This window comes from Meleagris gallopavo, chromosome 2 (assembly GCF_000146605.3).
Source record: "Meleagris gallopavo isolate NT-WF06-2002-E0010 breed Aviagen turkey brand Nicholas breeding stock chromosome 2, Turkey_5.1, whole genome shotgun sequence".
NCBI classification, from domain to species: domain Eukaryota; kingdom Metazoa; phylum Chordata; class Aves; order Galliformes; family Phasianidae; genus Meleagris; species Meleagris gallopavo.
Genome location: NC_015012.2, coordinates 64364708 through 64389640, shown reverse-complemented (window position 1 = coordinate 64389640; position 24933 = coordinate 64364708). Strand labels below are relative to the sequence as shown.

Genomic DNA, 24933 nt, shown 5'->3' with positions numbered 1-24933 from the left:
TTCTCTGATACCACTTGTTCTTTTTTTTTTTTTTCTTTTTCTTTTTCTTTTTTCCTTTACATTATCTTCCAGATGTTTTGTAGAATGACCACAATACATTTGGAAAACCATGGACATAACTCATGTGATTCATCTTGTATCCTACATTTGTGAACAAGTTTAACTTGCTATGGGGCTACTCAACTGCATGAATTTCTGCATCTTTCTGATGTTTTCAGTGTTCTCTAGGCTTGAGTAATGAAAGTATTTTTCACAATCCTTTTACATTTTTTCCCCCTAAATCATTAATGTATTCAGTATTGACCCTAAGAGAGATCCTTTGGGCATGCGCTGTGGAACTTCTATTGTGTGAAAATGGAGGAGTTACTACTCTGTTTTATTTTCCCTTTCCAGGCATTTTATAATCCAATACAGCCTTTCCTTCCTCCAACCCACCAGTTTTTTCAGTAGCCCTTGTGATAAACCTTTATGAAGAGCAATGAATATCGCACAGGCTACTGCTCCCTTATCCCCCATTTTATTTTCATGTTCAATTAATTACATGGGGTCAAAAGGCATAATTTTCTTTTACAGGGTTTTGTCCCTATCTTTAAGTGTGTATCATTACATCTCATTATTTATCAATTCCAACGAAAGGGTCTCCTGGAAACAAAATAAGGTTTCAGGAGACTTACCAGTAATTCCTAGTAATTATTCTGCAACATTTGCTATCCTCTCTTTTTAAAAAACATCACGGTTATTTTAAAGAGAACCTGTATTTCTGCTAGCAGTTGTGACTCTTTAGTTAGCAGCTAGAGCCCTTTTGAATCTCTGAGCTCTAGGGAATGTGTATTTCCTGCCACACCCTTCTTCAAGCATCTGCCCTGATCTCCCAGAGTGTGACACTGCCTTGGTGGATTACCATTACAGTAAATTGGAGTATTATGGTTCACTGGGATCAAGCTTGGCTTCTATCAAGTGATAGAATGATACGTATGATAGGAAAATGAGACTTTTATTTTCTTCCCACACCCACTCAGAGCCAGCTGACTTGAATTTAAAGAGAAAATAAGATTCAACAGAACTGATGTGCACAGTAGGAAAGATATCATCTTTAGATTTGAAAATGCAGTTGGTGAAGAGTTTTGATCCTTCAGCTAATGCATTTTCATTTCACAAAGATATTTTTGCACAGTGAAAAGAAATAATGATTCTACATATTCATGCATGTCCCCTATGAAGACAGGCTGAGGGAGCTGGGCTTGTTCAGGGAAAAGAAGGCTGTGGGGTGACCTCATTGCAGCCTTTCAGTACCTAAAGGGAGCCTATATACAGGAAGGGAGTCAACTCTTTGAAAGGACAGATAACAGCAGGACAAGGGGAAATGGTTTTAAGATGAGGGAGGGAAGATTTGGGTTGGATGTCAAGGGGAAATTCTTTACTATGAGATTGGTGAGGAACTGGAACAGGCTGCCCAGAGAGGTTGTGGATGCGCCGTCCCTGGAGGTGTTCAAGGCCAGGTTGGATGGGGCCCTGGGCAGCCTGGTCTAGTATTAAATGTGGAGGTTGGTGGCCCTGCATGTGGCAGGGGGGTAGGAGATTCATGATCTTTGAGGTCCCTTCCAACCAGCGCCATTCTGTGATTCTGTGATTCTATGTGTTTAGAATTGCCTTTTTGTCTTAAGAAGATAATGGTTTCTATTAACCTAACTGAAACAGGACCAGTTTCAGCAGAATTTAGCTGTGCAGGATCCATCCTAATCTTTGGTACTGTAGAACTCTGAAAAAAAACCTTAGAAGTTTGTCCTAAGGGTTGTTTCATATAAGGTGCTGAAGCTAGGAAAAACACAGAATCACAGAATAGAAGGGATGAAGTTAGAATAGATTTCTGGTCCAACCCCTGCTCAAGCATAGGCACCTAGAGATGCTTTCCCAGGACCATGTGTAGGAGACTTTCAAGTCTTTTCAAAGAGAGAGACTCTGTAACCAACCTGGGCATCTTGTGCCAGTGCTCAGTCACCTGCACATTAAAGAAGTGCTTCCTGAGAAACAACAGTGATATGCTGTAAGCCTTTCAGCACATGTAATTTAAATTACATGAAGATAATGACTAAATCCCAGCTGTAAACCAACCTGGACTGTAAGATCTCAGCAGGTGCTCCTCCAATGTAGATGTCTGTGAATGGCATTGCTGTTCTTTCATTGTCAACACTTTTTATATGTCGTCTGTCTACTACCAAGATCATCTTCTTAGAATTATGATATATAATAGAAATCTGAAAAGAAAAACATGTTCTTAAAAGTTTCTAAAATGTCATCTTTGGTAAGTTGTAGAGGTGATTTTGCAAGATCAATAGTATCTTTATGTCTTTTTGTTTGAATAGTTAGTCTTGTTTATCAAAAAAGTTGTTTGTAAAATAGATAAGGCTGTCAATTCGAATAGGGAACTTATTTTGATGTCACCATTTCTCTAATTCTTGAAGAAACAGGATACTTCACTTATGATTAAATTCATACAAAAAACTACCCCCATACCAAATTCTACTCTGCACCAAGCAGATAAACTCCATCAGCTTTGCGGTGCTTTCTTGATTTCTACAAGAAGTTAAGACAGATTTCTAAAAAAACCTTACTGATCGTCAAAGCATAAAAGGCATATTTTTTCCCTGCTTAAAAAGCTTGAGCAGAACAGTAGCTGTTGCTATAGTTTGAATTTACATTGAATCACATTTACAACAAGCCACTAGGGGGAATTTGCTATTGCTGCTGCCACTGTCACAGTTACATTGGCTTAAAGTAAAATCTCTTAAAACTAGTACACCTTGGTGTTTATGATCTGCCTAAATCCCTAAAATACTATCCGTATATAAAAGATTGTTACCAGAATAATTCTTACTTTGAATGAAATGGAAAATACAATACCTCTTGTAACACAATGCATAACAACTAAGGCAGTCAAATTAACAACATGCCATGTTTTTAGTTCAGGAGCATTGTATATTTGAAGGATGTAATCACTGCAATAATTTCAATCTGAATTCTAATACTTTCTTCTTCTTCTTCTTCTTCCTTTTTTTTTTTTTTTCCCACATGAAAAGTCCTGTTCTTATCTATCAGTATGCAGAATTTGTCCACAAGCACTGATTTACCAGGACTCTTGGAGAGACCCCCACCAACTGGCTCAGTGCTGGCAGGAATGATGTGCTCTCACATGTGAGGTATGTGTCTACTCTTCTCTTCTGCCCACTTGTGCATCACTACATGGCTTCTCATCCTTTTCTTCTTCTAATTGGAGCAAATCATGGCTGCTTTGGAGCTGCCGAGATAATTAATTACATGGCTGTGACTGTAACCCCATATCTCTACCTCATGAAATTTAGCATCATTAATCTGAGCCTTCTTCATGGAGTCCTCTAGCAGCACCGGGCCGGTGCTGAAGCCAAAGTCATAGCGGAGGTACAGGAATCCATTGTGCATCTCTAGACTGAAGAACATACTCTATATAAAACAAACAAACAAAAAGAAAACAGTCAGGAAAACACTATGATTGTATCAGGAATTAAAAGAAATGAACTGTGTAATGAGACTGACATTGTGAACATCAGGCTACTCAGAAAAGGTCATATTTTTCCAAAACTAGAGCAGAGCTTCTGGATTAATTCATAATATATGCTTATGTAGACACATAATTGCTTGATAAACACCACATATTTGAAGGCTGGGTGAAATGCTTTTCTGGAGAAACTGAATTTAGTAGAACAGGTGTGTCAATATTCTTCACCAGCAAAGTATTTGTAATGTGAACACATCTATTTGCTGTCAAAGTAATAGCACATGCCCCAAAGAAAGATACTATCTTGGTAAAAACAATGATGTGCTAGAATAGTTGGGGCTGCATCAGCAGCTTCTGTCAAGATGCCTAAAATAGCACAGCATTGTATCTTTTCACAGCCTCAATCATTGTATTTGCTGAAGGCAAATAGGTAGAGTGTATTTACTGTAAATTTGGTTTCTAGATTTTCTGACTATTCCTACTTCTTGTTTTGGATTCTCTTCAGTGGTTGAGTGTCCTAGATTTTGAAAACAGAAGCTCTACTCCAGGAAACCTCTAGGGAGAGCTTGAAATGAAGATCTATAGTACAGACTTTGTCTCCTTCTGAATCTGAACATAAGAAAGCAGACAGTTTACAGCAACTGTGGATCTGGGTTAATGCTTTTAATGCTACTGTTTGTGTTCTCTTCTAGTGTGCATGCTGTTCCCATACTTAATGGAGACATGGGAACAATAATACTCTAAAAACAACTACAGGCCATGGACTAATGTCTCTGACACAAATTATTCCACACTCAGAAGTCATTACTTGAAGTAATACAAGTAGATCTTAATCTAGTGCTTTTAAATGAAAATGCAGCTTGGGTTTGTTTTGAAAACTTTAAACTTGAAAATTAAGCAGGGATTACATTTATAGTAATTATGAGCTGTCCTTGCAGAATGGAATAATGGGGCAGTTTACACAATCTTTCTAAAAGTGTCTGTGAGCAGGCACGGTCTTCCATAGATCACAGTTTTCACTGTAACATACAAAGTGCACGTGTCCAACAAATCTCCATGCATTTTTGCTTAGAGATCTGCAATTGAAGCAGTAAAGCTTTGACCAGCAGTTGCTTAGTCTGGATTCTCCTATGAGCAAAGGTTAGTGTTGTGCTGCAGAGCAAATCTCTCTCCACCGCTCTCCTGTGCAAATTAAGGTGAAAAATAGAAAGTAACTCTGTTCTGAGGGTGGATTTGTTGTCTTCTGAATACTCATGCTGCTGTGCAGACCAGTGTATGTCTGTGATATGCATTAACATAGTACATTGTTTTCTGTGGCCTTATCAAGCTGTAATCTACAAGAACTTGGGAGCCTGATGTGGAGATGCCAAAAGACAAATAAAAAATCTGAGCTTATCTTCAGAGGATATTTGTATGTAGTCTTCTTTCTTTAAACCATTTCAGAGTTTGCATCACCATCAAACATCTGAAAAGCTGGCAACATCTGGATCTAGCTATTTTTTTTTTGTGTTACTTTCTATATTCAGTAACTTAAATAACTATTTAGCTCTAGCACCCCCTGAAACACAGCTATAAAGTGGCAGCTACCACAAAATGACTGTTTTCTAGGAGCTACTTCACAGAAATTTTCTATAGACTTGAATGTACATTCACATTTAAACAAAGATACAACTCCTGATCTTAAGTGGTTTATCATCACAGGGTCATCACAGTGGCATTACCACTCAAAAGTCCTAAATGTCTGTGGATGAGAGCAGAGTCCAGCTCTACTTACTGCAAAGCATATGCCAGTTCTCTCCCAATGTATATATGTACCAGATAAACACATAGGTATTACCTCTTTCCGCAATTAAAATATTTTGCATTTCCCATGATATTGCAAGTACTGGAGAACTTGTGGTATTCATGGCTAAAGGGTACCAGAAGAATTTGATACTCACTCCATTAACCATCAGCAGGATCAATCCATTGTCTGTAGGTGTTCGAACTTCAATGTCAAACCGTGTCACCTGGCTGAATCTTCCCCTCCTCTCAATATTTCTTGCCACAGCATAGCCAGAACCATCAAAGAAATAACTCACAGCTCGACTCTGAGTGAAAGCCAACTTATTTCTATGAAAAAACAACCAGGGAAGCAAAAATTGACAGCATCAGCACTGTGGTCCCCATTTTCATTTGGAGAAATTTAAGGGCCTTTGTAATTAAAGTACTTTCTTGAAATTATTATTCTGAACCGATGCTTTCTCCTGGAAGTGATGAGACTGGTGACTTTTTCTTTCAAATTCTGAGAATTTTTTTTCTGAAATGTATAGATTTGAAGGTGCATCTAACTCCTTTGTCATCAGATTGTGCTTTTATTCTATGCTGTATGTAAAGGACAGGAACATTTTTTGCTGATCCTCATAAAGGTAATCACACCTCCTTATTATAAGGATATACATATATTCTTATTAAGAGGTTGCTTGGTTTGTGCAGAAATCCATTTGAATTCTCCATGGCCTTTAACTGAGAATGGGCCCGTATGGAGAGACAAGAAATGGGCCACATGCACTGATGTGGAGGGCAGCAGCTCTCAGCTCCTGGTCTCTCTGCAGTTCCCTTGCAGTGAAAGCTACAGGTTTCTCTCCAGTTTTATGCACAGAGAGACCCTTGTGTTATATGAACAAAATGCCCACTCATGCCTGTGCCAAACAAATGCTTTGGTAAATGTTCCCTTTTACTTTAAGGACCATATTTCCCAATGTGCGTGTGGCTTATCTGGGCGATTTGTACTGTTTCACAGCATATGGCTGAAAGGTAATTTCTATACTGACTTTGTTAGCTGGGTGTGGGAGTGCACTCAAGTTTACCAGGACTGCTGGAGCTAACTGGTTGTGGCCATATCACTTACAGGGAAGGGATTTAAGGCAGCAGAAACCCTGATCTTGACAAGCAGTCCAGGGAAGGTGGGAGTCTAGCCCCTGCCTTATGGAATAGCTGAAACACTCTCTCCACACTTCCAAGGCAGGAACAAGATTCTGAGAGAATTAATGTAGACAAAATATCTAAGTTCAGCTTCTTGACACAACTAGGAATTAACAGTGGCAAAGTTCCTTCTGGACAACTTGGCGTCACCTTCCCATCTGTCTCTGAAACAGATTGGAACTATCAGGAGTGGCACTTCCTACAAACGAGTGATGGCGGGACTGTCACCTACCTGGCACAAGGTGGCGATGTGGTGGTGTCGATGTTGTAGGCGTGCTTGAAGTTGTACAGGCTGATCACATCGTCGTTCAGGGTAGCCAGCTCCAGGCAGCCGATGAAGCCAGGCAAGTCTAAGCTGGGAGGGAGCTGTGCAGAAAGAGAGAAGTAAAAGGACACATGCCTTATTTGGGTTATCACGAAAGCGTTTGTGTCTGGGATCAGCTTTTTCTCTGTACTCCTCATATTGTGAAAAAATGGGATATTGCTGCCTTTGAATAGTCATTGCAGTCCTTATCATGATACAGCCACTAGCCATAACATTCCATACATGAAAAAAAGAGGAAATGGAGCATAAAGACGTCCTCACAGAGAGAAGACTGGGGCAGGTGAGGCAAGGACTTTTTTTGTAGTTTGGTAGTTTTGAAGGGAGTGCACTTGGAAAAAGGAAGAGTTAGGATCTGACTAATCCCAAATCTTGCTTGAAGTACTTGAATTTCTCAAAAGATATTTCATGTCTAATGTATAGACATTCTTTATTCCTTGAAAAATTCCTACCATGACGAAAGAGAAAGAATGAAAGAGCACTTTAAACTCAGGATACTTGGATTCAAAGACTGTACCAGTATCTAAGCCTCAACAGGTATTATTTTAAACAGCAGGATATAGAAACTCCTTTTAACAAAGGTCACTGCAAATGGAATTTAAATAGCCACAGTGGTGAAAGATACAAAAGAATAAAGCTGGTAGCATTAGTGAATAATTCTTTTAATATTAAAATACTCTGCTCTGTGGAACAGGTGTGATATTAATAACACCTGTTAATAGCACTTCAGAGACTGATCACTGACGGCAACTTTCATTCGGCTTCTCATTATTTCCATTTTGCTTACAATATAATAGTAACAGTAATGCAGCAGTGCAGAATATACGTAGCTGTAAGAGAAAGTGGGATTCTCATCTGCAGCACAGAACCTGTATCTTGTTTCTTTTTTTTTTTGTTTCTTCTACTATTCTATTTAATTATTTTAAGTATGAGATATCCAGTGGTTATGTGATACATTTTCTATTAATAACAAGATCATTCATAACATTTTCTAAATCCAAAAAGTTGCCTCTCAGAGACAGGTAAATGAGGTGCTAGCTCATCCTGACTGTGGTGAGGTGGGTGCAATCCTTTAAAACCCAGGCAGAAGCATCCACCTCCTGCAAGTCCTCAGGTATGTATTGCACAGACAAGTCTTCACGTCATTGCAAGGCTGGATTTAAACCACTGATAATTTAAATTAGAACAAATCAGTGCATCAGAATTTTGCTACACCATGCTAGTATTAACAGTATGTTACCTTTCATTTTTGTAACAGTTGTGAAAGAAAAATTGTTAAGTACCAAAGCTCTATCAGCATTAAAAAAAAAAGAGTAGCCTGCAAACCAGGTAGCCCTTCTGAGCTGGGATACCAGGCCTTAATTTATGCAGTTTGATTTAAAAAAAATCACTTTTATTATTACTTTTCAAAAAACCTCATTGATAGCTAATAGGAATCTGATCATCCTACTGTATGACATGATATGCTGGAGAAAGTAGTAGCTTTTGCTGTAGATAGAAGAGATAGTCCTAGGATAATAAATGACTATATAAGGACATTTCATTTTCTAGCCATTTCTGTGTTAAAAGGGAAGCTCAGCAAGATAGGTTTGTATTATTTAAGCTCTGAATATAAAGTATTTATCTGACCGACCTTGAAGTCTGGAGGTGCTCCACCAACGTAGAAAACAGTATTTTCAGGTTCCAAATTCAGGAGAGAGCTAGGACCAAGAGTCTCTCCTGTTTTGATGAATTTTTCTTCTGATGTGCTGCTAAGACTTGGTATAGTTAAAAACATTTTGCCATGTCTTCCAATCCTGCAGAAGGAAATTGTAAGAGCAGAGGGTTTTGTGTTTGCTAGGCTTAAAAAAACAAACAACAGACAACAGCAGCAAGCCCCCAGCTCCAGGACGGTTTTTTTTTTCTTCTTCCCCTCATTAGAAGACTGGTATTCTACAGGGAAAGAAATAGAAAAATTACAAACGCTTTCCCTTCCCCTTCATGTCCCCATGGGTCCTGGCTCTCTAAAAGCAAAGCGAATTTCCATTTATTTCAGCAGGGATAGAAACAGACACTTAAGACTACTAATGGGCAATTCTGGGACAGCCTTTTCTGGTTATTTATTTATTTATTTGTTTGTTTCCTCTCTTTGAAGCAGTTTGAATTTGGTGAAATGTACATTGTCTGTTTACCTCTCAATTTTGATGATGCTGAAGTAAGAAGGCCAGGTGCTGACTGGCTTGGAGTCCAGAGGTATTTCCACGTCTTGGTCTCCCAGATTATAAATGTAGACAAGGTTGTCATTTTTAATTGCCAGTCCCATGTAATTTTTAACCTAAAACATCAGTGGAGAAGGATGTCAGAGCTACAACATCGAATCAGATTTATTGCAGAGCACTGGTAAAGTATTGGGCTATATAAGACAAAATGAAGGCTTTAAAAATAAGGTTTCATACATATTCTATTAAAATAATATATACATTACATTATATAATGTATTTATATTTTTAATTTTACATATTAGATTTATATTTTATATATTACACAAATATAATTAAAAATCTTAATTCTCTAATTAGTTTACTTCACTGCACAGAAAAAAACCTCTGATGTTTCATCCATTTTTAATCAGGAAAATACAAGGTCATATGATTTTTACTGACTGTAAATTAGTCACGATTAATGAGAAGCTACTTATCAGTATTTACTGTGCATAGGTGTTAAATATTTGAAGAAGAAAACTTTGTTTGAAGCCTAGGTACTATGATGCAAATAATTCTCCTACCAGGAGGGGTTTCTCTTAATTTATATTCAGTAGATATTCTTTTTAGAAAAATTTAAAAAGAAAAGCATGCTGTTTTACCCTTCTCAGCTAAGACCTTATCAGGATTCTACTTGGCTTGTGCGATGCGATTTTTCTTCTTTCAAGAATCACAATTTAATGAGCAACTCTTTCACAACAGTTGCAGGTAGTGAGAGCATATGCCATTTCTAAGTGTATCAAAGCAGTGAAGTACAGGTGTACAGCAGCAGCACAAGCCTCAGGCAAAAAGCCTTTTTAGCTTATGGACTTCTGGCTTTGAAAGTTTGGAATTGTCACTCTCAGCAACCTGGTTAAATTGTGGCCCACAAAAAAAGCAATACGAGTAATGGTAGCTGCTCAGTACTGGGTGTTCAAATGGGCAGGTGAAGCTCCCAGCAGTGGCAAACATAAAAGCATGCTGCGTAGGCAGCCCAGTTTGCCTGTTGGAGAGACCTCTTCATTGCTTTTAGTGAGAAGTTTCAGGGACAGGAGTGCTGGGGTGCTGGAAGCCCTTCCACTTTGCTTTGCGATAAGTCAGTGGCAGTTTTTAAATCAGCTGACAGTAGATACCTTGTATTTTGTGAAATGGAGAAAAAGTGAGAGGAATAAACAAGGGCAAATAAAGTTCAAACCTATTGCAACATTTTTAAATATATATAAAAATTAACTGGGCTATTCTCTTACATTTTTGTTTCCAAGGTACAAAATGAATCTGTCTGGAGATGCTGCCAATTGTGGGTTGTCTTTTTGAAGCTTTATATACAAGCTCATGGAAGTGAAAGACTTCAGTTCCTCCACGTTGATCTTTGGATTGACTTCAACAGCTGATTCACCTCCAAACATCATAGAAACCTGGACCTGCAGTTGCAAGTGCGTTAAGTGAGACATTATTGCAGCCTATAGACATTACTTACGTAAATGTGCAAGAAATCTTGGTCAGTAGCCTCTCTTACTACTAGAGTAAAATCTGCACCTATGTAGGTGCTATTTAGAATTTTTTATGTTTATAACAATCACTTATGGAAGATGCTTTAAAGGGAAGATAGTAAATTAAACTAATTGAAACTGCTCATTAACTATGCTTAAGAATATTAATATTAAATTAGAATATGTTTAAGAATATTCTTAACGTAATTTAAATTTCAGTGGGACATTGCTGTGTGCTTAGTTGAATTAGGGCTACATTGCAAGGTACAGACCATAATGAAGTTCCTACAGGGCTATAAAACTTCTACCTGTAATTTTTCTTTGCTTTGTGAGTACTATGGCCAATTTTCTGTTTATGAGTAATCCTGTTTTATTATTGAAGTTACAGTGACATGTAGAAGATGCTAATCAAATTTTAAAACATTTTAGTTCAAAATGAACTATGAACTTCAACATAAATGCAGTAATGATTTCAAGTTTAAGCAATATATTCCTGAATGATGAAAGACCTTTAAAGAAAAGTCAAATAATTCCCACGTACTCACGTACTAGATGAATTTTGCCTTTTTTTTTTTTTAAAGCAATGTACATGGACAGCATTGTGAGCACGTAATAATGAACTGAATTTTTGATTTTTGTGAATTAACTCAAATATATTGTTTTAATTTTTGACCTCAGTGTTCTCATTACAGAAAAATCCTTCATAATTAATGTATGAAAATGAAAGCATTTTTCTCTATTAAATATGCATGAGTTAAAGATTCTCCTACTCTGCAGAAAATTAATTCACAAGAAAAAAAAGGAATACTCCCAACTGAGGAGAGTTTGTGTTATGTTGCCATAATTACTCCCGCATCTAACGAATATTGCCAGTTAAGTGATGAACTATTAGTTTTACCTGTAAATGGTTCTTTTACAGTGGCCATCATTAACACTGTGCCTATCACTTAACTAAAGTTGCTAACCCAGTAGAAACAGTCTACAGTGAACACTGGTAATGTTAATTGCTTATAAATATGAATTGCAAATATTTTATTGACTTTCACGTATTTTGTTTACGTAGTTGGGAGGAGATTTCAAGGTTCAGTCTTCAGACATAGCCCAAGAAAATAAAGCTCCTGGGAAGATGTATATGATAATTAGTACTATTAACCAAATACCCCATCTCAAAGTTTTACCTTGCTTGCCACACTCCTGGTTTGGGCAATCAAGTCTCTGATCCGCTGAATGCTGGAAGAAATATTGTTTGCTGGTGCCTTCTGTTCTACTTTGCGCAGTTTATCCAGGAGTTGAGGAAAGACTTCCGTAAGTTTCTTCACTGCAGTTAGAAAAGAAGTGACAGCTTGTTTTCTTCCTCTTTGCAAAACCAGTTTTGCACTAGGAAAATTGCTCCTTGCACTCTTCAACCAGCCTATCTCCTTGTACTTTCAGAACAAGTCCTAGGTGTGGTGTGTGAGAAGCACTGATTTCAGAAAGGTTAGTGTCTTATCAAGATCTGGTATGTGCAAAAGTGTTTGGAAGAAAAAATTTATTTTTTGCTTTGCACAAATGCAGCTATTTTTTCACGGGACTTCTAGTAACTACTAGAAGTTGTACCTATGTACCATTTTTCTAAAGGAGCTTTTTAAATGTTAATCATTTTAACCTTTTCATCTTCCTTCAAGGCAGATAAACGTTAAACCTGATCTTACAGATATGGCAACTGCAGCAGAAGGATTAGTTGTTTGGCTTCTCACTTGAGATCTGTGGCTAACCTGGGAATTTCAGAGTGGCTCATGAGCTTTTCAAATTCAATTTAGAGGAGCTGAACAGGTTGCTCTCAGCTGTGCATTTCTCCACCCACATAGAAGCAACAGCTGTGGAGTGATGTAGTAGCCCACTGTGCTAACAGAAACATTGCTGCTTTCAGCCTGTGATAAAAGCTTTGTGCTGTACAATGGCAGAGAAGCTCAGAAGATGATGAATATGCACCTAAACTGTGCTTACTGTCTGTCCCAGACTCCTCAGCTTTCCTGTCTACGTATGACAAGGTCATGAATCACAGTCCAGTGCTTCCAGTCTTTTGCTGCAATGTCTCTTGGTATGTGTGGGAGAAGGATGGTGGTCAAAGGGAAATGTGTCTGCTTTAACGTGTTCAAAGGCAGAAAGATAAGCAGAAATTAAAGAGAAAGGAAAAGAACTACTCCTAATGATAATCCAGTTTTGTCACATCAGATTCCACTGACATGCTGCCCTTTGAAGGATATTTACACATCACATCATTTTTCATCTCTAATTAAGTATAGGTATAAGTAGCTGAGTATAATTAAATGTGATTTTAGCCACAAGCTTCATGCATACAAGAAAGATCCAGTATTCAGTTAATTTTTAATGACATGGATTCACTGCAAAGGTTAAGATCTGATTTGTCAGGTTTTTAGTTATGTTTTAAGGGTTATCAACTTGCATCCACTTGTTCTTGTGTTCCTCTCCTTGTATTTTTACTCTTGTCTGAAAAGATAGGGAGACAGGTAGAGAACTTCAGCTGTACTGGCATTATAAAGAAGGGAAAAAAATTCTATTCTGTGCTCTCCGTTCCATGCTGACTACAGATTGAAGCAGCTCTCAGCTTCACTCAGAGTAGCACAGAGTATTAGAAGATCCCATGGAGTCCTATACAGCCTGCTTCCCTTTGGGCAGAGTAGAAAGCTGTATTTGCCACAACCTTGCTCTCCCTCTGCTTGGCTCTTTTCACTTGTGTTTTTCTCTCCAAGTTCAGTGTAGGAGCAGCTGTGAGGAAATTTAGTTTCTCCTGTTATTTTCCTTAAGTCCTGAAAGACCTTATATCCTATATAGAATCATATATTGCATGTAAGCCTTACTGTATATAAAAAGTGCCATTTTTTCAACAAGTCCTCAATGAAGCACACTGAATTAACGTAACACATTATTTCCAGACTGCATTAAGCATTCTATTTAAAAAAACAACAAAACAACACAACAGTATAGTATACTAATTCTCTTGCAGAAAGTTTGCTCTGCCTTTTGAAATGAAGCGTATCACAATAATCACTTAGAAAAAAAATCCTCTTTACTGTTAAAATAAAAAAATCCAAGCTCAGAAAGTGATACAGCAAATTTCAAGCATCCATTTTTTTATTGTTGCTTGTTTTGTTTTAAACCACCAACTGAACTGTAACTGTATTTGATCAGATATCTTGAAAAACTGGCTTTCTGTCTGTTTGAAATTTGAGATCCGAAGATAGAAACACAGCTGTGATATGAAAGCTCCTAACTATCATCTGTTACTCCTAGTAAAATCTTGCCATAAACCTCTTCTTTTTATCCTTTTTATGGCATTCTTCAACAAGGAAGAATGATGATTTTTTAGTCTTTGGAATAAAAGTAAAAATGAGTATTTCCTAGTCACGCAAGACAAAAAAAGAACAGAAAGCAAACTGTGAAGTAGGAAACATCTTGACTGTAACCTTCCAGATACTTTCTCTTTTAGTGTTTTCTTTCCCAAACTACACTTCATCCTTTGCTGAAAATCATCAATTCCCTGCACAACGGCAACATGTTAAGTCTTCTCAAACACCACAGCCATGAAATGTTCTTGCCCTTCCAAAAATGCCATGCAAGCTTCGGTCAAAGGCAGTTTGGGCAAATCAGCTTAGAGGCTTTCTCTGCTGTAGCAGTATTATTGGTATGATGGTGCAGGCACCTGGCTGAACATATTTCAATACTTCCTCATGGGCTTTTATGGACATTCCTGTTTCCAGGTCACCCACTCCTGGCAATGCACACAGCTGATCTGAAAGCACTCTGCTGCCCTCAGACGAGTCAACATCTGTCGTCTCAGGCTGTGAATCACAGCCACATCTAACTGGAGCACTTCCAGTGCAGTCTCCTTTGTTGTTGGTACTCTACATTCTTCCTAACAAACCCTCACATTTGTTCTCTATTCTTCCTCTTTGCCCTTCCTAATAAAAGTGAAATTGATGTAATGTTTACAAGCTTTTCTAGCAATCATCCTGCTTAAATATTGTATTTCCTCCTTATTCCTCGACTACAAGCTTATCAAATCAGGGACCTTTTCAACTCTATGTTTGTACCACTGAGGACAGGACAGCTCTGTTGTTAAGTACCTCCCAATGTTACAAAAACAGAAGCTGAACGATGTATCATAATGAAAACAAATATGTAAATAATCTGTCCACCTTTCAGTGTGACCTTGGTACCCTAATAAAACTGACTTAGAAGCCAATATGACTTCAGCTCTTAAGTGTTTAAGTCATTTTTAGAATGACTTATGTATCCCAAAGTTTTAAAGAGGAGTCAAGCCTCATGGCAAATCCTAGATAAAATTCTGTAAGATTATAAGCAATGAAACAACAATTTGCACAGCATGATGCTGCAGTGATTCCCTTCCATTTTAATACTACAGAATAGCAAAACTCAGGCTGCTGTACCTGCATCCCCAGCTGAGTGCACAGCGCTGTCGTAGGCAGCTGAGTCGTGCTGGAAGTCTTGCAGGTTCTGAGACCACAACCTCACATTCTCATCCATGGGAGTTGTAGCCTGTGTTATTGTTACTGTAGTGCTAACAGCCTCTGCAGTCTTCTGTTTAGCTTGCTCCAAGCGCTGTCTGGCCTCCACTACATAATAAATAGGGGATGAGAGGAAATGAACACCGACAGAGTTTCAAATGAGCTGTTGCGTGTACTTCAAAATTGATGAGATTAAAAGGATTTTATCTTCAGCAGAGTGGAGATCCAACCTTGCTTATTTGGTCTTCTCTTTGTTTCCACAAGGAATACTCAAAAGTACTAGTGGGTGGTCTACTGTTATATTAATTCTTTAAATGTAACAAATCCTTATTTCCTCATAGTTCTAGATTGATAAAGTTTTTCAATATCCTGGGATTTTGAAGGTTGTTGCATAGCCAAGGATATTCTGATTTTCTTTGTGTTTTTTAAAAAAATATATGTAAAGACTGAATATTTTTCATGAAAGTTATTTTCCATGGAGAGAAATCCAAGGCACTAAAATGCTTTTGTTATCCCATATCCAGTATCTTTTTTTTTTTTTGAGTTACCAAGGACTGTATTTCCAAAATCATGGCATTTTGCATATGATATCTTAGTAGTAAAAAGCAAAAATAGGAATTAATGGAGAATTCTTGAATATGTCAACTTTGAACATCTTTGGGTATGGGCTGGATGCTCTATGATGTCTGTTTTCTGAGAAACTATAGTGAGATTTTGTCAGTCAAGACTGCCAGTAATTAATCTCCTAAATACTCTGTATGTGATTATATGAGAATTAGATTTTGACAATCAATAGAGTAAATCCACAGATTTGTAAATTCTCCACGCCCTGAAAAAATCAAGAGTTAAATGGGAGAGGACAATTACAGGAAGGAGGATCAAAACAAATGTTAGTAATTTCTGATGGAAAAATGTATAATTTTATCATGAATACGTGATGGATTGGTATTGATTATACATCTTGTCATTTCATCAAATTTGTTTGAGCCTTCCTGGAACTGAAATCTTAATATCAACTTCATAGGCCATATGCAAAGATAAAATGTGGTGTAAGGCATTTGAAGGCAAAGAATCATGAAATGAGATTTCTTACAACCTAGTTCTGCTGATTGCATTTTTGTGATGGCTCTCATCAGTCTGCTTTGCACAGCATGCATTCGTGCCGCAGTGCCATTGACATGACGGCTGGTGTCTGCAATGGTTAAATCATTACCTGTGGGGAGAAATTAGGAGATATGATTGAATGATATCAAAGTAGCATTATAAAAAGATAAATTTTCTCCTATTGAGGTATATTATTAAGCCTTTAATATACCATAGGTAGTATGCTAAGACATTTTTTAGCATAGGCTACAGTAGCACTCTTGACTTTATATAATCTAAAGTCATAAGCAACCTTGATGCTCATAGCCATATTTGCCTTAACTCAGTCAGTGCCAAATCTCATTGTGTAGAATAATTCCAAACTTACACAGGAGAAAGTCTAAGAAACTCAAAAGGTCCTGGAAAATTGAAGAGGTCATTTCTGTAATTTTAGTACTATCGTTCATTTTCAGTGAAAAAAGTCAAAATCTTTTAACATTTATTATTATCCAACACTGATGAAATCCAGATTCCTGAATACTTAAACTGTTGTGAATTGATTTCAGTCAACTACTTAACTGAGTACATTTACATGTGAAAAACTATTTATGGGTGCAGATATTGAAACAGTGGATATATTTCAAATGGTTCTTTTGTAAATGAAATAAACTTTGTATATTTACTGTAAGCTGCTGTCTGTTGTAGCTCCATGGCTCGGCTGAGAAGTTCTTCACTTTTACCTCTATGGTAAATGATCTGAGTATCAATTCCAACTGCAGCCTGCAAGTATATTTCAAAAAAGAAAGTAAAATAATGTTTACCAAATGTTTCCTTTTAATGTATATAATTGTAGACAATGTATTGCTTGATATAAATGTAACTTCAAAGTCAACAGCAGTTTCATTTTTCTTGATAGCATTTAAGACTGGCAACTGGAATACAAAAAGAAGATTGACAGGAAAATTTCCTATAGGCTGTAATAAAAGCTTAGAGAAACATGTACTGTTCAGAGAACAATAAAGAGTAACTAAGACGCAGAAAGCAGAGAAGTCCTCTTAATTTATCAGCTCTAATATACCAACTTGGTATTCATTCTGCATGTTAGTTAGGCATCATGTTTGTTTCCACTGTCAACTCTATCGGATGATGAATGTGTGCTGTGTGTGGGGAACTGCTTCCACTCCCCATTAGCACACTGTAAGCAGAGGACGGGACTCAAAATCCCTAGGGATCTGGTCCCTAGAATCCAACCGGTTCCTCTTTCTATCCCACTAATAAACTGCTACTAAAGTCTTTTAAAATTAGAAACGTAAAAAAGGAAATAAAATATTTTAGAACAGTAAGGCCCAAGACAAAACTAGCATCCTCGTTAAAGCAGTGAGCATACAAGTGGGCTATTTGCCTCATTTTAACTTTCTATGAGAAACAGCGACGATCCTGTCACTGATCCTTTCCTTCCACCTGGTACTGTATGGAACAGGAGGACTCAAGCACCCATTCCTACAGAACCAAGGAGTTGTCTGCACTTTTACAGGACTGTCTCAGGTTGAGTGACAGGACAAAGAAGCATTTCCCTGTACTCATTGACAGGAAGGCCCTATTGCTTCTCTGTAAATTACAGGGGAATGTAGACAGGCAGATTAATTGATTCTGCAGACAGAATGATTGACCACCTAGGATTTAATTCAGGAAATAACATATGAAGCAAAATGTGTAGTGAGAACTTGGATGCGGACAATGAAGCTAGATCTTGTTTTTTCTTCATACTTAGGTGTTCAAAGCCCCTGTAGCATTGCAAAGTAAATGCTGGTGTTATGACAACTACTTACATCATTGACCCGGTTTGTTGTGTTCAGTGCTAGCAAAGCAGCTTTATTAGCTTCTTCAATATAACCAGCAATATTTTCATATACATTTGAAGCATTTATTGCCCTTTGTACCAATCCATTTGTATCAATACCATGTAAATTCCTGTTAAAAAGAGAGTAAACAGAGGAAGAAACCAAACTGCATCAAATTACTTTCAAACTGATTAGCTTTCTTAACATTCTATGAATCTTGACTATATAATTTTGCACATAAATATATTTGGCCTGATGTGTATTCTCTTTATTGGGTGTGGCCATCCATGCCAATCTAAAGCAGGAGAAAATGATGTGGATAGCAGGTACATCCCAGGGGTTTCCAACTTGCTAAAGCTCTGGGAATTTGGCCTTCACATCTATGTGAGCAGTAACAGGTAACTTCTAAGCTTTTATCTTTTTAAAAAATCTGGATAGATCATTCATAAATGGACAGAATAACAGATCAATGGGTTGTCCTTCTATGGAGATAACTCCTGGCTGTGAATGGAAAGAACTGTGTGCACCAGTGATCAGGACAGCTGTATCAACAGACTGTTTATATGTTCCAAATGTAGATGGGAAAAGGGGGAGAATTAGGTGAAGAACTATCCACTGGTCATGAAATTTTGCAAGAAGTTTGATTTCAGAAATATAATGTTGCCTTGCTGGCATGGTAGAGCTTGATGTGCATATTAAGAGGTAAATGGTCTTCAGAGGAGTTCAAAACAGTTGGCTTAGGACTGAACCTTCAACAATTAATAACTTTGAGTAAGCATTATTTTCTATATTTCTGTGATAAACAGAATTCAGAGAATATATTTATATAAATATTAGATATACATTTATATCTGCTTGTGTGTATTCACTTGAGTGTATTTGCACACTCAAAGAAGACATAACAATTTTCCAATTACCAGTACTGTTGTAAGAATTTTCTGCTGTATTTCCCCCCAAATAAACTTCAGCAACAACAAAAAAGCCTAACAAGTTTATAAAGCAAATCCTTTAAGAACAAACAACAGCAACAACAAAAAACAACCAATCAACCGAAGAACAACATAATGGTTTGAAGATAGGCTAAACGTTTTAAAGGATTAAAGTTTCATTGCAGGACAATCTTCTCAAAAATTAAGAGTCAGCACATTTCCATCTGGATATTTTGCAATTATTTCTGCTCATTTCATATTAAATTCCTGATATATTGGAGTTGGTAGTCATTTTAAAATTATTTTAGGAAAGGATGAAGGTTAGCCATATGGGGTAGTTTCTTTCAAGTGATTCTATTACCCCCAGCTAGGCGATCTCAGACTGAACATATTGTTTGCTTTCTAGGCTGTCTGTAGTTTGTGTAGCATTATAGAACAAGAGTTTCAGATATCAGCTTTGTACAGTTCTATAAAGGAAAGCCATCTGTTATTTTTTCACTGTTTAAATCTCCTATCCAGTGTGTACTAATATTAAGAAACAACTGGTATTTAGATAATATGCTTGATGAGTAGTTATAACACTTTATCCTCTGAAAACATATGTTCATTACATTACTTAAGGTAGAATTTGGTAAAGCATTTTCTTTAAGAAATCACTTGCAGCAGTGATTTTTTCATGTGTAGTACCAATTGCAAATAAAGTCATATTTCAAATTTCCTTAGAGTGACTTTTTAGTAAATTGAAGGAAAGTCTGTTTGCCAGCAAAATAGGAGGCTTTGCAGTAAATTTTTGGTATTACAGAGGGCTTGAAGCCCAATCTACACTTTAAGAAATATTTCGTCTGTAAACCACTTCTTAAACAAAAATTATCACAAATCCCATTTTATGACCCATACTACAAAAACATTTTTTAATGTGAAATAACTCACTAACAAAAGCAATATCTGCCAGCACCATTTAATCTGCCTGTATTGTATTACTTTTCAGTAGTTTGCCTTTTCTGTTCTCATGCTATGGTAATAGGAGAACGTGCCAAATTAGAAAGAGAAGAATATCACACAAGATACGTTTGTTTATGCTTTGAGAAGATGAATAGATTCTGTTTTGCTCAAATTCAGATTTTCCCTCTGGACCATGAAAATTCTTTCCATACATGAATTCCCAGCAATTTGTTTAATGCCTATTTACAGCCAGTGTATCTAATGTCACTGTGTTTCTGCTTGTCTCAGTTCATTCAGCTGTTCCATAATTATCACTTGTATGAACAGAGTGTGCTGAAGTTAAATTTTACCGGTCCAACTCATCAGCAAGTCTTCTTAGGTTATGTGCATGCTGCATAGCCTTTTCTTCCAGCTTATCATCAAACAGAGACAGATTGGCTATTTTTTCTTGCAATTCCTTTTTAGCTCCATCTATTTCTGCGTAGAACCCTGACACATTCTGTATAAATATGGAAGGAAGGAAAGAATATGAAAATGGTAAAAAAAAACAAGTCTTTTTAAAAAATTATTATGTTTTATTTTACCTTTTATGTTATAGTGCTTTTGTTTTCTTTTATATTTTTATCAGATAAAAGAGAGTAAAGGGTGTCTTATGAATGTTGGTGAAGCAAGACAAACACAGGAAGATAAAAATCAGCCCAAATTCAAGAAATCTTTTCAAAAGATATTATAGAGAGATGTGAGAAATACAAAAGAGAGACAGTTGAGAGATGTCTTACCATCTGTTGTGTTTACTTTGTGTTTACTCTAGAACAGTGCCAATGGCAAGCTTTTTTGTTGTGAAGCGCGGCTAGGTAGAATGATTAAACCAGATCTTTGCAAAATCCCCTTATTGTGATACTAAATTAGGAAATGGAAACCATGGTGTGTTTGCTTTATTTTTTAATTTTTATTTTTTTTAAACCTACAGGCCAGAAATTAATTCTTGGGACTTCTAAACTACAAGCAAACTAAACAATGCTGGAGTGGCTGGTTTACAAAGCATCCCATTAGTGCATGATCCCTGGCACTGTTTTGGCCCTGGCCAGCTGCTGCTCTTCCAAGCCTACCTCTGTGCCTGTGCCCCAGGGGCAATGTGGAGGAGGCATGTTGTTGGAAAGGGACAGAGTTTAGCAGATGTAAGCTGTGCCACACACAGCTGTGAGAATAGTTCTGGACCCATTCTGTCTCCTTGCACAGAAATAGCTCTTATAGTAGGAAGACATCTTGTATTTGTCTGGTTTGCAGGAGTCTATCAGACAACTAACACTGTATGTATGGGCAAAGGAGAAGTACTATCCCTTTGCTTTAGCCATAGACTTTTCTTATCTGTGTGAAGACCCAAGTGGACATCTGTTCACCTTCTCTCCAATACACAACTTTGGCAGCAAGTTTGATGATTACAACCATGGTCACAAAATATAGGAAAAAGGATGAAACAAGGGAGAGAAAAAGGATGAATGAGTGAAGCGTGAAGAATCTCACTGCTGGTGAGGATGGAAGTTACTATTCCCCTGCTATGCATACATCCCCTATGTGCAGATTTACCCACAGGATTGGGGAACCCTGAATGGTAAACTGCAGCAATTTATTTTACACAAAAAACACGAGAAAAAAATATCAGACTGACTGATTATCTTGGGATGGCTATAGTTAAAGAAAGCTTCCTCTTGTTGTTTTCTAAAGTTAATTTTCCAAGAAAAAATGTTTATATTTGTTTTTGTGTTGCTTTGAACAACTGTGACCAAAATAAATGTTTATAGAGAATTTTCATTTGTCTCGAACTATCAACAATTCTTATTATAAGAGATGAAAAAAAACCAAAACAAACAGCTTTTGTAAAACGGCAAAGATTTTAGTTGGAAAAATCCCACTTTTATTTTCTTCGGGTTTTTGTTTTTTTCATAGAAAGTTCAAAAACCATGAGAAAGTTTAATCGTCTAAAAATTTCCCACAACATCTTGTCTCATTCAGAGGACTGGATCCTAATCTATAGTTCCAAAAGAGAATTTCAATAAGGTAATACGCTTATATGTACAATTTACATTTTGACCACCATTGATTCTATGATTGGTTTTAAAACATTGCCTTCTGTGCTCACTTGCAGGCATGAGAAAAGTACAGTCTGCCACCAAAGCACCTTTTGGCAGCCAGTCATACTGAAAGACTGAGAACCCTGCAGCAAAATTCTTCAATTAGTTGTGCCTACAATAAGGTGTATTTCTAATATGTTGTTTTTCCATGGCAGTAAAATGTTACAGAACTTTTCATCCAGGAGGAGTTGTTATAATTTATTTTTTCATCACTATTTCATTGAAGCAGTCAAAAAAAAAAAGTGGAGAAAGAGAAAGAGAAAGGGAAAGGGAAAGGGAAAGAAAAAGGGAAAAGGAAAGGGAAAGGGAAAGGGAAAAAAGAGTGTTTTTCATTCAGTGGTCTAAGCACATGACTTTTTAAAAGTTCAGAAATTCAGGACATACCATTTAGACAAGTCAATGAGGCACCTACCTTTATTACCTCACTTAACTCTGAGCTGATCTTTTGTGGTTCTGCCAGAATAGCTGTGGCACTTAGCACAATACTGTTCACTTCATCTGCTTGCTCTTTTAATTTCTCATGCTGTTTCTACAGAACAAATCAACAAAAAAATTGCTGTGAATTGATAGAATAGTGTTATAATTTTTGTTTTGTTACTAATGTTAACTTAAAAGACGAAGAGGTAAACTAAATAGATTTTAGATAACTATAAAGTCAACGTTTTTCATAGATATCCCTATTAATAAAATAGTGTTGTTCCATTAATATTTAGTCCTTATGGGAAAAAAATCATTTATAAGAATTGATTTCTTTATATATTACAGCAGGAACAGTTATTGGGATTAAGTACTAGTCAGTGAATGGTCAGCATAAACAAATCAAGTGTGGACTTTTTATAGTGACCTGGAAATTTTTCTTTCTGTAGGATTTTAAATTTATGGTATTGCGAATGTTTTTCACTCTCAATAATAAAGCTAACTTGAACAATATTTCATTGTGAGGAATAATGAAAATCCAACTGGAAAATCCAATAGAACACACTTATGACTGCAGCTAGCTCACATAAGGCTTCGTTTCAGACACGTCACATGAACTGCAACCTGCAACTATAACAATGAAACAACAGAAAAATAGAGACTTTATACACAAAGGATCTCAAGCTTCTCGTAGATGACTTCACAAGCATAGTGTGCTTTGAGTTATCTTCTGAATTATTAGACATTCCACATCATCATGAACTTCTAGTAAAGAGCTCAAAATGGAGCCATTGTAGTGCTATGAAACAGAGGTTGGTCTGAATTCATAAGATCATTCTTGTGACGAGAGGATTGCTCCCTAAGCTGCTCTCCTCCAGACACCAAACAATTTCAGTCATTAAAACGAAAACATGTTCAAATGATCCCATATTGTCCTGTCTTTCTTTTTTTTTGCTTGATTAAAAAATAAACCAGAAAAAGAATTTTAGGTGAGACAGTCTAATTTTGCATCCCTTAAAAAAAAAAAAAGTCTCATCAAACTGCTGCAAGGGAAAAAAAAACTTTTTTTTTAATATGAACAATGTATTAAGTATCTTTCTAGGATGAAGGACCTCAAAGTTCAATTTTCTCATCAGCCAGATGCTATTTAAACCTAACTCTGCCCCTCTCATGTGAACTTCCCCCTTCTATGGGGGTCCCACAGGGGAAGGTCTCCTCTGAGCTCTCCTCTGACTGATTGCTTTGTTCAAAATACTGAAGTTATTCAGTATATAACAGTGCATAAGAAAAAATTACTGTAGCCTCATAGCAAGGCAGTTCACCCAGCAAGAAGGAAACCCATTTTCAACCTATCTGGTGTGGACTGGTGAGAGGATGGATTTATGCTTGCTGACGCAAAGACAATCATCTACTCTTTCTAAACAACAACAAGAACAACCAAAGCAAAAAAAAGGGGAAAAAAAGGGGGAAGGCATTTTGCTTAAAAGAGGAGCAGGAAGAAAGTGAACCCAACCACAGTCCAGAACCTAAATGCAGCACAGTCTCTATAAACAGAATAGTTCATAAGAACACAACTACATCTGTGAGAATGAAGTCCTTCCACATTATAAATGAATGCATAGTAGATGAAACAATTCCACCACAGTATTTATAGCAACTGTGCTACTTGGAATACATCTTCCTATGTTTAGACATCAGTAACCATCTTTTCCTTGGCCAGCTAGGACATGCCATGCCAAAAGCAACATGCATTGTCATTTCACAAAAAAGTCATAATTTTTGCACTTCTCAACTTGTTTAGAACTGGAATGTTAAACTCATCCTGCTGAGGAATTAAAGGACCTTTTTTGAGGTGGTGATTTCTAAATATAAACGGTAATCCGCTATTTTAAGTACTGGTAAATATGAACTATTTCACAGATGCTGATAATAAATAGACTGCATAATACCTCACTCTCTTGAAGATTGGCTGTGTTTTCCTTATTTATTGCCTCTGTTTGTGTAACATAGTCAAGTGCCTGGCCTAATGCCTCCTCCAGGTCTGATAGCTTCATATTGTGTTCTCTGAGCTGCTCCACCACATCAGAAACCAGAGATCTGGTGTCATTGTACCTCTCATGAAACTCTTCAACTCGCTGTAACACTGAAAGAAAAATCAGAGATGACTGATTAACCAGAGCAGGCACATGCTGACATGCATAAAGACTATCGTGTATTTTTATGCCTGTCCTGACAGCTGGGCAACAAGCAGAGACCTGGGGCAGTCACTTTAAAGCAGGGGCACTTTAGGCTGCTGTAACAGTCTCACTGTGTATGCCTGTCAGAGGCATGATGCTGCCGGTATCTTTTCCACAGCTTTAGTGGGGTGGGGAAAGGCAGGAAAAGAAAAAGCTGTAGCCCTGATGTTTATTTAAATGCTTGACAACCTCCTGAAGTCAACAGAGTTTCACTAGCTTGGGTGCGGAGACTGGCTGTCTGAAGCTGAGATTGCTTTTATGTTGGCACATAATGGCTTCTTTCAGTCTTTTTTTTT

At 37.1% G+C, this 24933-nt stretch overlaps 1 protein-coding gene across 1 annotated transcript in view; it reads right to left on the bottom strand.

The window, feature by feature from the left end:
* Nucleotides 1-24933, bottom strand: part of LAMA4 (laminin subunit alpha 4) — a 43606-nt gene that overhangs the window by 17621 nt on the left and 1052 nt on the right. The window contains exons 2-16 of the mRNA XM_031552230.1: nucleotides 24350-24565; nucleotides 22396-22512; nucleotides 20202-20350; nucleotides 17969-18110; nucleotides 16823-16919; nucleotides 16150-16269; nucleotides 14979-15164; nucleotides 11706-11845; nucleotides 10285-10458; nucleotides 8990-9132; nucleotides 8452-8614; nucleotides 6729-6862; nucleotides 5473-5644; nucleotides 3346-3477; nucleotides 2113-2255 (exon numbers count right to left, since the gene is read on the bottom strand). Coding sequence (XP_031408090.1) covers nucleotides 2113-2255; nucleotides 3346-3477; nucleotides 5473-5644; nucleotides 6729-6862; nucleotides 8452-8614; nucleotides 8990-9132; nucleotides 10285-10458; nucleotides 11706-11845; nucleotides 14979-15164; nucleotides 16150-16269; nucleotides 16823-16919; nucleotides 17969-18110; nucleotides 20202-20350; nucleotides 22396-22512; nucleotides 24350-24565 — 2228 coding nt within the window. The remainder of the gene's footprint in view (nucleotides 1-2112; nucleotides 2256-3345; nucleotides 3478-5472; nucleotides 5645-6728; nucleotides 6863-8451; nucleotides 8615-8989; nucleotides 9133-10284; nucleotides 10459-11705; nucleotides 11846-14978; nucleotides 15165-16149; nucleotides 16270-16822; nucleotides 16920-17968; nucleotides 18111-20201; nucleotides 20351-22395; nucleotides 22513-24349; nucleotides 24566-24933) is intronic.